General features: G+C 43.3%; 1 protein-coding gene across 1 annotated transcript in view; it reads left to right on the forward strand.

Moving 5' to 3' along the window:
• Positions 1-7,956: 7,956 nt before the first annotated feature.
• Positions 7,957-16,362, forward strand: part of ITGB6 (integrin subunit beta 6) — a 50,023-nt gene continuing 41,617 nt past the window's right edge. The window contains exons 1-2 of the mRNA XM_072982433.2: positions 7,957-8,522; positions 9,209-9,288. Of these exons, the coding sequence (XP_072838534.2) occupies positions 8,462-8,522; positions 9,209-9,288 (141 nt within the window). The 5' untranslated portion in view covers positions 7,957-8,461. The remainder of the gene's footprint in view (positions 8,523-9,208; positions 9,289-16,362) is intronic.

Raw genomic sequence — 16,362 nt, forward strand, 5'->3', positions numbered from 1 at the left:
TTTAATCATGTAGACTACACAATGCCCCCCTGAGGTTTACTGACCTCAGAAGGAGGGAAGGTTGAGTGAACCTCAAGCCAGCTACCTGAGCCCTGGAACAAACTCAGGCTGTGAGCAGAGTCTTCGTTGTAGTACTACTGTTTAAACCAGGCTTGTCCAACCTGCGGCCCGAGGGCCGCATGCAGCCCAGGTCAGCTCATAATGCGGCCCAGTGCAATTTTTTATTTTTAAAGAAATTCCAAAGATTCAAGTTATACTGCCAGCGTTTGTGGCCAGAATGTGGCCGGGGCCTGTCACAACAGTGGAGGGGGAGAGAGGGAAGGAAGGAAGGAGTGGGAGGGGAGGGGACAGGGGGGCTGCGTGACTGCATTGCACCATCCCTGTCAATAGGTGGACCCCCTCCCGGCCCCATAGAGCCGCCGGAGTTGAAGCTGGCAGCTTCTGCTGTCTGAGATCGCAGCTGCCGGTAAGCACTCTTGGAGCGGGGCTGCGGAGGATGGCATGCGGCCCAAACCAAATGTATGTGCGGCCCAAACCAAATTTTCATCTTCTAATGTGGCCCAGGGAAGGTGAAAGGTTGGACACCCCTGGTTTAAACTCTGTACCACAAGGCTCCTATATCATATACATCAACTGTTTCATATTATGAGGTAACCGAATGAAGGATAACAGCACTCCCAAGAACAAGGGCTTGGTAGATATGTGGGTGAAAACACATATCTTGGAGTGGAAGGAACTTCCCAACTCCAAATGACCCACTGAGTGTCATGACTCCTAGGATGACTCATTTCTGCTCACTCTATAAACTCAGATAACTCCAGACTCTTAATAATAAGGAGAGCAAGATAATCTGGAGGGCCAAGCTCTGCCCATTCAGACTTCTGTGGGTGAGTCAAAACCTCTGGTGTGGGAGAACCAGTTAAATATGAAAAAGATAATAAATATGAAAGAGTAGGGCATGCCACTTAGCCAGGCAGTATGCAAATGCATTCAATCAATCAGTCAATCAATCAATTAAAATCAATCAATCAATCAATCAATGTTCAATGATCAAACAACTGGTAATAAAAATGATGATGTTAGTGTAGCAAATTAATGTGATTTTTTTAAAAATAGAAAAATGGCATAATATGTTCTTAAATTAATAATCTTGGGGTACTAACTGAAATAGTAGCAATCCTGTTTCAACGGAGATGGATAGGAACAGTGAAAAAGGCTTTTTTGGGAGGGTGTGATTTGGCATACCCTAAAGGCCTAAAGGCCTCTTCTTGGATTCTTTCATGGATCTGTTTAAAGAGTTATGTGTTTATATGAACATTTGTTGTATCATATTTTGATCTTTTCTCCACAGTAGCTATAACTTTATTTTCTTTGTTGCTGTTGTTGTTTGGAGGCAAAGGGATATTTGCCTTTGACATAGTTGTTGTGTACACAGGCCAAGAAGCTCCAAACTGCATTGTGAAGGAAATCCTAAACTGCCCACACAGGCGCATGTGCATGTGCACAAATACACTAATGAAACAGTTAAAGGCTTCTGGGACTCATTGGTACACCTTCAACAGGAACCTGTACATTGTTCCCCACTGGTGTGCATCTCCATGTAGAACTGCTCTGGCTTTATTGCAGTGGGGATGGGGTGGGGTCCAGTGGGGTCCCATTTTTGGAATGGGCATCCAGGCAGATCACTATCTCATAGAGGGACAAAGGGAAAGAGCTAGGATTATTCTTACATCTATGCACTCTTAAAGGACATGTTTTCTGATATGAGAATAAATGGTACTGCCCAAGTTTTGGTCTCTGTTTTTAGAAAACATTTTCCCTCAGCTGTTGGAACTGGAGTTGTCTCTGTGCAATTTTTCAGGACTAGAGTCACTTCTCTCTGTAGGAACAGGGACCTGGCTAATGAGTGAAGGGAGCATCTGAGGAACCAATTAACAATGATTTACAGGCAGCCTTCTCCGAAGCTCCCCTCTTAAATCTTTTAAAGATGTTGTAAAATTAACAACATTAGCTCACGACATAACTTGTGAAATCTTCCAGTGGCAGGGGTAAGGGAGGAGCTGCCAACTGACTGAGGAGGGAACAAGCTAGCCTCACCATGTGCCCTTGGCATCAGCTTGGCCAGCAGGTAGGGGCAGGAAATGTTTTAAAAATCAAGAAGAGCAGCTTTATCACCACCTAATGCTTACTGGCAAAGCTGATGTTAAAGGTGCACAGCCAGAAGGGCCAGCCAATGAGGAAAGGTTCTAGAGCCAACGAGTCAAGTGAGAAGAAGAGAAATGGTTCGTGAATCATAACCATAGTTGCTGAATGACTGAAAGGTCTTTCAATAGCCATGGTCATCTTATCCTTAGGAAGAGTGAGGGTACCACTCCAGACAGCAGATATCAGGTGACACAAAAGAGCAGTAAAATGGTTAGGTATTTAATTCATCACTGTTATTGTGGGTTTTCCCCTAGGTTTGAGTACCACACATCTCAACTTGAATGAGTTCAGGGCATCATTTGCTACAAAAAACCCACACACACATTGACATAGCCTCACCAAGCAGTAAATATAGGGATGCCTCTATTAGCAGAAAATGGCCTCATCCAGCACTGAAAAGCATCCATGCTCCTAAGCACAATCAAACAACAGACATGTGGGTGGCAGGGAGAAAGGGAAAGAGAGGGCATGTGCTGTGGCATTTAGGGGAAACTTTTTTTGAAGTGTGAAAAACTGAAGAGGGCCCTCCCCTCAGAACTGCCCCTCCTCAGTACGGGTTCAGATTACAAGATGGGTTGGATCTATTTCCCAAACAGTATGCCTCATATTTCCTGCAAACTATGCAAATGTTGCCCCTGAGTGATACTTATAATTAGTAATTCCACTGAAATGTCAGGAGGAGTGAAGTTTTATGCACGGCAGAAAATTAATTGGAGATATCCCGGCAAATGAGTTTCATTACCTGGGTCTGGATCTTGATGAGGCGCACCGTTCATAAGCTGCTCCAGCCAAATCGGTGGGGCAGGAGGGCGCTACCCAAGGGGAGGCAGGGTAAAGGAACAGTTGCTAATGAACTGGCCCCCTTTTTTGCATAAACAAGAAAGTCTGAGCTCAAGAGACAATTCCTACTCAGCAAAAAATGCAGTGGTGCTTTTAAAATCTATCAAAACAGAAAGGGGGCATCCCTGATTTATGTGCTGCCATGATGATATATGCCTCAGCACAGCGCCTCCTGTAAAACCTCTTTGGGACCATTCAGAAAAAAGTTTAAAAGATCTGATCAGTCCTATTTGGGCCACCCCCATTTCACCATTCCCCTCTGCAAGAATCTTCTGCCTTGTTTTACATGAGGGGTGGGTGAACTTAGCAGAAGTTAGGCATCCTTCAGTCTCAAGAGACTATGGTATCGTGCTCTCCATGGAGGACTTGGAACAGCGTCTAGTGTGGCTGAGAAGGCCAATTCGAGAGTGACCGTCCCTTCCACACTGAAGACAAATACAATCTCTACCACGTCCAGCTCCCTGATTTTGCTGGTTTCGGGAATACCTCTTTGCCTCCGCCTGCTGGACAAGTATCTCTTCAAAATGGGAGAGGCCGTGATGCACTGCCTGCCCCCAGGCTGAATGCTCAGATGTCAGGGTTTCCCATCTGTTGAGGTCCATTCCTAAGGCCTTCAGATCCCGCTTGCAGATGTCCTTGTATCGCAGCTGTGGTCTCCCTCTGGGGCGATTTCCCTTCACTAATTCTCCATATAGGAGATCTTTTGGAATCCGACCATCAGCCATTCTCACGACGTGCCCAAGCCAATGTAGACGTCACTGTTTCAGTAATGTATATATGCTAAAAATTCCAGCTTGTTCCAGAACTACTCTATTTGGAACTTTGTCCTGCCAGGTGATACCAAAAATGCGTCGGAGACAACGCATATGAAATGTGATTAACATCCTCTCCTGCCGTGCACAAAGGGTCCAGGACTCACTGCAGTACAGGAGTGTACTCAGGACACAGGCTCTATAGACCTGGATCTTGGTATATGTTGTCAGCTTCTTACGGAACCATACTCTCTTTGTGAGTCTTGAGAACTTAGCAGAGCTGCCAGCCAAAGGGAAGAGCATGGCAAAAGAGCACAGTTTTCATTTCTATCTCTTTATTTTGTAAAGGTTGTTGCAATAGGTTTTTGTTAACTGGAAAACAGTGTGACAATAAAAAGGTGTGACAATAAAAAGGGGGAGGGCTAATTGAAAAAGGCTCCTCCCACTTTCTGCAGTAAAAACAATGAAATATTTGAGGAGTATGGAAGTTCAGAATTTCTGGGGGACCTTCAAACCACGACAAAATTATCCACCAAATTCCTAGCTACCACAGAAACATTTTTGAGCAAAAAAACCCAATGTTTCCAATTCAAAATAAAATCAAGGTTGGGAGGCTGAGAGTTCATAAGATGCCTGTGGACCACAGGTTATCGATAATCTTACAACTGCAGAGCTGGAAGGGACCCTATAGATAATCCAGTCCAGTCCCTGTCAGGAAGGCACAGCGAGGGGAATCAAACTCCTAACCTCTGTCTCTGCACCCAGATACATAAAGCGCTGAGCTATCCAGCAGTTACCTACAGTGGACCCTCTACTTACGGAATTAATCCGTATTCGAACGGTGGCTGCAGGTCGAAAAGTCTGTAGGTCGAGTCTCCATTGACCTACAATGCATTGAAACCGATTAATCCATAACCGGCTGTTTTTGTCCCATTTTTGTTCCATTTTGGTTTTTTTCTGGTCTGTAGGTCAATTCTCCGGCTGCAAGTCGAACCTAGATTTTGCGGCCAGAGAAGTCTGTAACTCGAAAAGTCTGTAAGTCAAGCCGTCTGTAAGTCGAGGGTCCACTGTATCCTGTTTAAAACATGAACTTCAGCACAAACTTAGCATTTCAGATTATCTGACTCAGCACAACATTCAGTCACATTAAAGCAAGTATGAGGAACTTCAGTGTTTGGGACTGAAGCCAACCCATCTTCCCAAGAATCTGTTACAGAGTTTGGAATTTCTGGTGACATTCCCTTTTGCTATACAATAGAAATACAGAGGAGAATAGCTACGAGTTCCCCAGAGTCCACCCTTTTCTCATTAACTGGCACTTAAAGTCTCACTCTGAGGCATTTGTAGGAAAAAGTATAAAAAAACATTTCTTTACTTGCAGTTGCTTGAAATTACAGACTTGTGTATGCTGCTTTCTTTTTTATGGCACACATTCTTAGCAACCAGTCAAACGGATCAACAGCAAACAAACAGACTTTCAACAGACCAAAGAGAGGGAAATGAAACACACTGGAGAGAGCCGTGGTTCTCTTTGGATTCAAAGGCCGGAAGGAACTATTGGTTAGTACTGGATAAATAGACAATCCCTTCAGCCCAGAAAAAGTCCCTTCCAGTCACATAAACTACAGACAGCATGTGACGTTAACAAAACTCCAATATAAACTGTCATTTGGTAGTTTCCTAGCTTTTGCATAAGCCCCCCCACCCGCCATTCTAATAGGTTGAAATGGCTTATCAAGGCTTATATGCTGGCAATTCCAGTCTTCAGCTGTGTTGTTATTTTTCTGTCCCACTGTTTTGCCATTGACTCCACCCAAAACAATGGAATGCAGCTCCCCCCCCCCCCGCCTTTCCAAGAGCTTCTGTAGAACTTTATTTGGCCTCAGGCTGAAACAGGTTTCCTGCCTTTGCTAAACATTCTGTCTCCCCCCCCCTCCACCTCCTAATCACAGCACTTGCTCATTATGAATAAAGAATGAGTGCATGAAAAATACTGACTAATAGTTAGATAAGTAGTCCAAAGTTACCAAATGCAAAACTGGCTTTCATGACTCATTAGCAAAAGAAATGGCTAGTAGAACACTAGTAATGGTGATGCCAGAGGTTCGCCTGTGAAGGTAGGAACAGTCTTTGATCCTGGACATTCTGAGCGGTCGTCCAGCCGCGGGATCATGTGCTCCTCTGCTCCACCCACATCCAGTCTTCCTTGAGAAATATCATGCATACAGCAAAATGGGGAGCCTTCCATTGCAGACGTTTTCAGCTCTGTTAATCTGCCACAGCAAAGGCAACAAAGATTAGGAGGTTTTATTTGACATAGCATTCCTGATGTTGGGAAAGTGTGAAGGCAGGAGGAGAAGGGGATGACAGAGGATGAGATGGTTGGACAGTGTCATCAAAGCCACTAACATGAATTTGACCAAACTCCGGGAGGCAGTGGAAGACAGGAGGGCCTGTCATGCTCTGATCCATAGCATCCCGAAGAGGCGGACATGACTTAATAACTAAACAACAACAACATTTGACATAAGGGTTCGTGGACTGTAGCTTACATCTTCATACACCTAGAAGAGAGGCTGCACATCAGATGCATGCATTTGAGGAAGTGGCTTACACTCCATAAACTGTTAATGCCAAATAACATCTGTTCAATTTTAATTTTATGGACTGACTGATTTAAAACATCAGTAGCCCTCCCTATATGTCAGGGTGGGCTACACAGCAAGAGAATTTAAAAACATAAGGATTTTTAAAACAGCTTAAAACTAAAGCTGTTCACCACACCACGCTGATGATGGCGCCGTCGCTGATGACATTTCGGTGCCAGGTCAAAACCTTCCTGTTCCAAATGGCTTTTAACTGAAATAATATCAGCTGTAGGTCTGAATGCAATTTTTAGAATATATATTTTAATTGCATTTTAATTATTTTGCCCTTTTATTTTGCCTTTTTATTGTATTTTAAATGCTGTAAGCCGCCCAGAGACCTTCGGGTAGTGTGGGCGGCATATAAGTTAATTAAATAAATAAATAAATAATATTAAAACATTAAAACCGTTGCATTAAAAGAAAACCTGTGCAGGCCAAGATCCTCAGCCCCCAAAGACTCTAATAGGACGGCTGGATAGCTCAGGAGTTGAGGTGCAGAGCCAGAAGGCGGAAGTTCGATTCCCCACTGGGCCTCCCTGACAGGGGCTGGACTCAATGATCCAAAAGGTCTCTTCCTGCTCCGCACTTGAAACAAGCGTGTTTCTTCTTGGTGCCAGTTCAGCACCAGGTGAGCCTTCAAGGGGAGGACATTCCACAGTCGGCTCGCTACAGCTGAGAAAGCCCTCCATCCCATTTCCTCGTAATGTTCTCAGAAGTGGGAAGTGGAGGAGAGCTTTCCCAGCAGTTCCAGGTGGCCGAGCAGGTTTATAGAGGCTTTGAGGTGCTACAAGACTGTTTGACTGATTGGCTGGTTTTAACTGCAAAAGTGTGACAGAGTTCTTTCCTTGGAAACATGTAGCATGCTAATGGAATAAGAATTGCTAGGGGTAATTCCCCATGTTGTTAGTGTTTTGGTTTCCCCATAACCATATTAGGGAAGGAGGTCTTTCAAATCAAGAGGAAAGGTAGCAATGTAGGTAGGAAAAATCTTTGCAATTGGTTCCACCCACACTGTAAGTAGTCATAAGGAATTATGTGCATGTATACACACGCGCAGGCATAAACACACAAGTCAGCCCCACAGCGACTCTATTGCTGCTGCAGGTATGAATACCAAGGGGTTCAACCGGGCATCATTTTAACAAGTTTCCAGGGTGATCTTTGACTGCAAATTCTTACAATGGAGTCCACATCTATAATTACTGAAGTTCCTTCCAAGTCTATAGTTCTAGGATTATGTGAAATAATATCCATGGTTACATTTTAAAACATGTTAGAACAAACTGACACGTCTGTAATTCATAATCGTCTTACTTTTTAGCTCTTTTACATTTTAGGCCCTGTAATTTTTATTAGTGCAGAATTGTACAATCTCTCCACGTAGCTGAGCACGATTATACAACAGTAATGGGTATATTTTCCCTCTTTTCAGGATCCTTTTTACAAGATTCAGCAAGGAGAGGAAAATGGGATTTATACATTGTTCCAGGTATTTCCCGCCCGCCCCCCAAATGATTACAACATTCTAACTAAGGTTCCAGAGAAGAGCACAGACCATACAGATTTCAAAGGCATTAGGTTCCAGAGTTTATGCCTACCTGACAGGAGCCTCTCAGAGCTCTACAGAAATGACTCTGTGGACTTAAAAAAAAAAGTTAGAGCACTGTACCTGTATGAATTTCCCCACCTACTTCAGAGTGTTATACCTGTCTTCCTTATAAGGGAACAAGGAAGTAAAATGAAACCCTGTATTACATTCCATAACCACGCTGCTTCCTTCGAGCACAAGTTACTGTTTATGTATAACTCATGGTATATATTTTTGGCTTTATTTGTGTGAGATTCAGGTGGTAGGTCTGCCACCTAAAGTGGTTTCTTCTAACCTTTGTTAGGCCCGGAGGTCTTAAAAGACACGCAAGAAGAAAATTTGCCTTTCAGAAAGTTCCCGTAACAGATATTATTACCCTGGACTTAATTTTTGATATGTTTTGTGTGTGCAGCCAACACTGAAAGCGAATGGGGATTGAACGATTCTACCTCTTTTTCCTGTTTCTGCAAAGAAGTGAGAATGTACAAGGTAAGGTGCACAGGTGGTTGGAAAGCATGTATAAAAGTGGTCCATTCTTAATGTTCTTTGCTTTAATGCGCACGCCTCTGAGTCTCTCTCCTTGATGCCTGTGTGCTTGTGCCTGTTTGTAACTCGTGTCTAGCTTGTTTTACTCCTGCGGCTGCATTTGGTATGTGTCTGGAACACAGACTTACCTTTTTAAGTAGGCTGTGTGCGCATTTATGCCACGTGTATAACTGTGATACATTTTTGTAGTTCTTGTTAACTTTTGACTTACCAAACAAATACCCTGGGGGGAAAAAACAGAAGGGTTTTTTAAAAAAATGATAACAGCACAAAGTTGCACTGGAATGGATTAGAGAGAACATCCATGAAATCAGGTTTGTGTTGAGTGCAAAGATTATAGTACAGTAAATTCTTGATCTGTACCAGTTAACATCTGGAGAAAAGCTGGCGATCCATTCCGGTTAAAAGTATGCTTTGACAGGATTTTTTTATAAAATCAGGATTGCTACTTTCATTGCACTTTTTGTTCAGTGTTTGGGCTATCCAGAGACATTGGTACAGATGAGTGGAAATGGCTACGCTAAAAGGTTTATCTTCTGGGAAGTCAGAAATTTACCCAGGACATCTCGTACCTGAACTCATTAAGTCAGGCACACTAACCTATTGTACTTTCTTGATTTGCAATGCAGGAAATTGTGTCTCAGGGAGTGCAGTGAACTGCGAGGACTGTTTGCTTTCTGGACCACGTTGTGGCTGGTGTTTTCAGGAGGTAAAGTGAATTTACATTTTAATGTCATGCAAACGCTTGGGCTCTCCGTTCCAATCCAGATCCTGCCCTGAGGAAACTAATCTGGAGACCAGATTTCAGAGCCCAACACATTTTGCACAGGCAGTGCATTTATTTTTGACTTCTGTTTTTTTGTTTGTTTTTTTTTTAGTTTGAATAGTGTGTTCCCAGCCATCCCTAAGCCATACCTCAAACAAGTTGTTTAAATGTTGCTCTGTTTCAAAAAGTATTTGATATATGGCTTTGTCTTGGAAACTCTATTGCAATACCCATTCTGGTGTGCTTTTGATAACCCATAGCATCCTCACCATGATGAAGTGGGCGGCAGTCCTCAAAAGGATGTGCCAGAGAAAACACTTCAGCCTGCAAACTGCTGGTTTTTAGCATCAAGCATCATTATTGCTATAATTTTATAATAAATGTTATTTATAAATATAAATTAATACATCCATCAACAAGCCAATAAATCTTACCCACATAGCATCCAGGCTGGCTAATGACAATGACAACCATAGCCCCCCCCCAAATAATAAACATATAATAAGCAATAACTAAACCACTCTCTCAATCGACGGTGCGGAACCTGCCTATACAGTATTGCAAACTAAATGCAGCACTTGCCTGTGCTCCAGAAGTCATAAGCCTAAATGTTATTACAACATAAACTTTATTGCACAGATAAACATGTTTATGACTTGCACCTAAATGACAACAATGTAGTGGAATAAATTAAGCACATTAATAACATTTTAAAATATCTTCCAAAAATTTTGGGGGAAACATTTTAAGAATCTGATGAAATGTAAAGGGTTTTAACAAAAAGAAATTTGTGACAACAGAAATGCAGAAGTGGATAGAAATCACACACCAGAGACATATGGACTGAAATCAGGTTGGTGCTTAGCATAGTACGTTACAACTCAAGTAAGCCCATTGAATCGGTAGGGGTGATCAGTAGGGGCAACAGAGGTGCATCCTCCATGAATTCCATTGATTCAAATGGACCTACTCTAGTTGCAACTTATTATGCTAAACAATAGAATTTCAGCCACTGTATAGATTGGGTGAGATGATCAGTTAAAGAGACATAGTAGTTGTTTAAGGCAGCCATGTGATATAAAAATGACAATCTGGTCCAGAAAAGCATTTTTTTACCCTAGTCCAGTTTATGGGGAGAAACTGATTCTGAATCAGATATTTCATGAATTAAAGAGTGCTAACAGGTGTGGGGAGAAATAACACCAAGACCTGCATGAAAACCCTTATACTCTACAGCCATCCCAAATCTGGCATCCCTCTGTACTTTGAACCCTCTATAGGCTGGGGATAATGAGAGTTGTAGTCCAACACACTTGGTGGGTGCTGGCTTGCTGGAAGCTGAATCATGGACATAGTTGGAGTCTGGATGTTCCCAAATATGTGTCTTTCATGTTTCATGTGTGGCTCCATCCTTAAAAAGGCTAGGAAATCCTTGCTTAACCCCAAGTGAAACATATCCTATTCCCATCTACTTTAATGAGAGATTGAAAGGCTTAATACCAACTGAGCATTGCTTCTTCTTTTCTTTTGAAGTGGAAGCTTGTGAGAAATATGAATACTGTACAAGATTCTGGGTTCAGTGTGGAATGGTGTGTGCTCAGAACGATAGAAAATTGGTATCATTGATGCTGAGTGACAGTTTCTAAGTAACTGCGCCAGGCACTGTTTTCACAACATATCTAGTAGTCAGAGAAAACAGTCTGTGAAACTGTTTCCTATATTCCAGAGTTTCTAGTAAAGAAATTACTGTCTACAGCGCTGTATGTCACACTGCTTGAATTTAGTGAACCGGTTTCTCTGCCCTGTTAATGGAATTACCGTATTGTCATTCAGAACATTCTTTTTGTGCTGGATGGACTGCTCAGAAGAAATCATAAACTTGCTGGTAAAGCAGAGTGAAAATCTCCATCGGTTTCTTAATCTGTGCATTACAGCCTTTCAAGTGAAGTACCTCAGTTTTATTTTAAAAAAAAACTGGGCAGGATTTTTGAGCTTAAACATATATATACTGTTGTTCGGCACAGTGTCAGTATTACTTCGTGGCAGTTTGGTACATAAATACATGGCATACATTATCTCTAGCCCTTTATCTCTCTATGCATGGTGTTCCAAATTTCATGGTGCAGATAGACTTCTGCTTATTTGCCAGTAACATTTTCTTGCGTCACTAGCATGGTCATTCTTGTGAAAGGCCCATTTTGGCAATGATGGCATTACTTTTTTCCACCCCCACTGATGACGGGAATGGTGGTGGCTGTATTCCTCCCCCAGCAATACAACTGCCTGGATCTGCAGACAGCCGGAGGGACTACTGCAAGCAATAAAAGGCCCCTCTGCACCTTCTACCTCCCATCTTATGATGCTTATCAGTCTCCCACAGTAAATATTGACAGATTCCCGCTAATTGACTATATTATTTGCATTCACCAATGCAATACAATAGAGATTAGCTGTGTTAAACAGCCTGCTCAATCACATACAGAACTATTAAGCACACTGCAAGGAACTGACAGGAGGATTTTACTTTCTATAAGGAGAAATCCCAATATCCTCAGCCAGCAAGTCTGTCTGTGGCATCCTGGGAATTGCAGATCAAAAAAGAACTTCTCTAAACTTGCCTGGCCCTTTGTAGATGTGTTGGCCAGTACCCATACTTTCTAACTAGTGTGAAACTGGTGGCTGGGTTGAGGCAATGGAAATTGAGGTCTCAGGGACAAGATGAGAAGAGTTATAATCTAACACCTGGAGGACACTGGTTTGAAGAAGGGTGGTATGCTTTAGCTTATCCCAAGCCTGTATCTGTTCACTCAGCTGTAAATCCAGGGCCCTCCATTGGATTTAGTGGAAGTTACTTCTTGGTAAGCCTGCACAGGATTGTGACCTTAATTATTTTGCAAAGAGCTTCCCAGAATGCCACCTTTTGAAAGGTAATATATTGCAGTTGGATGTCCTTGCCCTGAACTAGGAACATTCTGTCCTTCCCTTTCATATCTAGCTTAACTAGCAGTTTTGTGAAAAATCTTGACTTAATCTCAAGGAAGACATTATGCCACTGTGGCTGATTTCATTTTAAATTAATATGTTTTGTTCAATTTTTTTTCTCTTTACAAGTACTAAGTCTGGGCATCCCCAAAAATATAGCTTTACACAGCAATGCATCTTTTTCTTGTTGTTCTTGTTTAAGTCAGCAAATGCCGAGTGTTTCGCTAGAGATGATCACAGGTTTCTATCTCCAACCCTTTCACAGTAATAGTTGATTTTAATACATACTGGGTGTGGATGCTCTTTGGGCAGCTAGACTGACAAATAAGAAAAATTATTTAGATGACGATACATCATTTGATGTCAAAAAGACACCCACTACCTAAATATTATTAGTTTGTGTGTGTGTTCCAAATTATATTCTGTTCAATTCTGATGTAGGAGGAACACAAGCATTTTTCTCTTTACCCAAATTCTCACCGGTAATAGCATATGACTATAGTAACCAGTAGTGTATCAGATGTCTCACCAGATTCTCTTATATCATCTAATCCATCTGCTCTTTGGACTGAAGTTAACTCAGTGATTTTTGTTTGCTTGTTTCTTTTTTGTAACAAATTATAATTTTCCAAAATGTTTTTAAATTTGATCAAGTCCACCATGCAACAGGCAGCATTTCAAGGTTGTTCTAATATTAAATCAGAAGAGACTTAGATAAATGTTCCTTGTAATCTGATATTACAGTGGGGTCTCTACTTAAGAACTTAATCCGTATTGGAAGGTGGTTCTCAAATTGAAAAGTTCTTATGTTGAATCTGCATTTCCCATAGGAATGCATTGAAAACCATTTAATCCGTATCTGCTCTTTTCCGTCCATAGAAACTACAGTGGAACCTCTACTTAAGAACTTAATCCGTTTTGGAATGGTGTTCTTAAGTTGAAATGTTCTTAAGTTGAAGCAAAATTTCCCATAGGAATGGACTGAAAACCAATTAATCCGTTCTGGCTGTTTTTTTGTTATGTAGAGGTGCGTTTGTACATTGAAGCATTAGTTCCCATAGGAACTAATGCAAAGCTGGTTAATACGTACTCTACCACTAGGGAGAGAATTTTTTTTAACCTAAGATGACCTAAGGTTAAAAAAAGAGCAGGAAAGTTTTTTTTTCCTGTTCTTATCTTGGATTTCTGTTCTCAAGTAGAAGCAAAATTTAGCAAATGGAGCTGTTCTTAAGTTGGATTGTTCTTAAGTAGGGATGTTCTTAAGTAGAGACCCCACTGTATCAGATTGCTTCTCTTCACTGCTTGTTTCTTTGTGGAAATAAGAATGCCAATGAATGAAGGCGTAGCACAATTTAATGAAAAAGAAATAAATTATTTTTGTAAAACCAGACTATCCCTTAGGTAAACTTAAGCTATCTCAAACCAGCACATGGATATAGAAGAGACGTTTCAAATGGCTCATTCCAATCAGAAGTGTGCGTGTCTGGAGAATGAGGTGTACATGATGTACTGTGAAAAGAGAATCATCATTCCCAGATTCCATGTGTAAACCATATTAAATTCAATAAGAGGTAAAAACATTAGAGATTATTTTATTGATTGATTGATTGATTGATTTGATTTGATTTATTTGATTTATACACCGCCTATCTGGACTACCAGACCACTTTAGGTGGCTTCCAATACAAAATAAAACAATAAAATACAAGAATGTACATAATCATTCAATAGCAATCACAATAAAATAAAGAAAAAAATAAAATAGGAAAAAAATAAAGAATTCAAGAATTGGCTGGAGGGAAGGCCTGGATGTATAACCATGTTTTCAATTGGGTTTTAAAGACACCCAGCGTAGGGGCCGCACGAATCTCCAGAGGGAGGTTGTTCCAGAGGCGAGGAGCCACCGCCAAGAAGGCCCTGTTTCGTGTCTTCTCTTTCCGGGCCTCTCTCAGCGTCAGGCTCCTCAGCCTCACCTCCTGACTCACATGGATGATCCGGGTAGACCTTGGTGGAAGCAGGCGTTCCGCCAAATATTGAGGTCCTAAACCATTTAGGGCCTTGTAAGTAAGCATTAAAACTTTGAAGTCAATGTGGAAACAAATGGGCAGCAAATGCAATGTGGCCAGAGTTGGAGAAATGTGTTGGTATTTTCTCACTCCACTGAGGAGTCTGGCTGCAGCATCCTGCACCACCTGAAGTTTCCACATCAGCCTCAAAGGCAGCCCCACGTAGAGCATGTTACAGTGGTCTAATCTTGAGATTACGAGCGCGTGCACCAAGGTGGTGAGTGCCCCCGTGTCGAGATAGGGCCGCAGCCGGGCCATCCGCCAGAGGTAGAAAAAGGCGGTGCGGACTACCGACGCCACCTGCGTTTCCATGGTGAGCGTTGGGTCTAGATGTATGCCCAAGCTGCGGACCCCACTCTTCGCGGCCAGGGTCACCCCCCCAAACGTGAGAGAGTCTCCCAAGCCGCCAACCACGGGGCCACCAACCCTCAGAACTTCCGTCTTGTCCGGGTTCAGCCTCAGCCCATTCTCCTGCATCCATCCCAGTACGGTCTCCAGGCAGCGCTGAAGGGACAGGATGGCATCACCTGCAGTAGGTGAAAAGGAGATGTAGAGCTGGGTGTCATCGGCATATTGATGACACGAAGCCCCACATCCCCAGATGACCCCTCCCAGCGGCCTCATATAGATGTTAAACAGCATTGGGGAGATGATCGACCCCTGTGGAACCCCACAATTGAGACTCCACAGGGCCAAGACACTCTCCCCAAGCTGCACTCTCTGGGGACGGTCCCCCAAGAAGGAACAGAGCTAGGCAAGTGCCAAGCCACCAATTCCCAACTCGGAGAGCCTCCCCAGGAGGATACTGTGCTCGACGGTATCAAAGGCCGCTGAGATGTCGAGGAGGACCAACAGAGACGTTTTCCCCCTGTCAGCCTCCCTCAACAGGTCATTGTACAGGGCAACCAATGCCGTCTCTGTACCGTGGCACAGCCTGAAGCCTGACTGATCCAGGGTGTCTGTTTCATCCAAGTAAGCCTGAAGCTGATCAGCCACCACCCTCTCGACCATGTTGCTCATGAAAGAAACATTGGCGACAGGCCTATAATTGCCAATTTCATCCGCCGCCAAATTCGGTTTCTTGCTTGACTCACTGTATTCAAAAAAGGAGAGAGCTCCCAGCAGATGGCCTCCACTTTAGATTTTTTAAAGGCTGCAAACTGGTCAGGTGAGAAACTAGGGGGAGGCCTGTCACCTGAACCAGTTCCGGATAGGTCGCACACTATACGGAATAATTCCGCCTGCTGGTTTGACGCTTCACTTATCCGGTTAGTTAAGAATGACCGACATGCAGCCTTTACCTTAGCCAGGTAAAGGTTAGTTGCGACCCTAACAGCTATCCAATTATAATCCGTCGGGTTCTTCCTCCACCTGTGCTCTAGCCTTCTCCTATGTCGCTTCATCGCTCGAAGCTCCTGGTTGAACCAGGGCGCAGGCCGAGCTCTGCACAGGAGAGGGCGTTTAGGCGCAATCATGTCTATAGCCCTAGTGACAGCGATGGACCAGCTGTCAACCAGAGCCTCGACAGGAGCACCAGCCAGGTCAGCCGTAACACCTCTCATGGCCTCCTGAAATCCAACAGGATCCAGTAGCCTTCGAGGGCGGACCATAGAAATAGGTCCCTGCTCCCTGCAGGGGGGGAGAGCCATTGCGAGGTTACATTTTACCAGATGGTGATCTGACCATGACAAGGGGACTGACACAAGGTCGGTCACCATCAGACCACACACACTCCAATTGGTGGAAAAGACCATGTCCAACGTATGGCCACCCACGTGGGTGGGGTCGATGACATGTTGGGACATGTTCGAGGAAGCCATGGTTTCCAGGAACTCAAGAGCTGGCCCAGTAACCTCTGCCCCCACATGCACGTTGAAATCACCCAAGACCAAAAGCCTCAGGGATCCCAACAGTGCCGCGGAGACAAAGTCGGCCAGCTCCGGTAGGGAAGTGGCTGGATCGCGGGGAG

The sequence above is a fragment of the Pogona vitticeps genome, chromosome 1 (genome assembly GCF_051106095.1).
Source record: "Pogona vitticeps strain Pit_001003342236 chromosome 1, PviZW2.1, whole genome shotgun sequence".
NCBI lineage: Eukaryota > Metazoa > Chordata > Lepidosauria > Squamata > Agamidae > Pogona > Pogona vitticeps.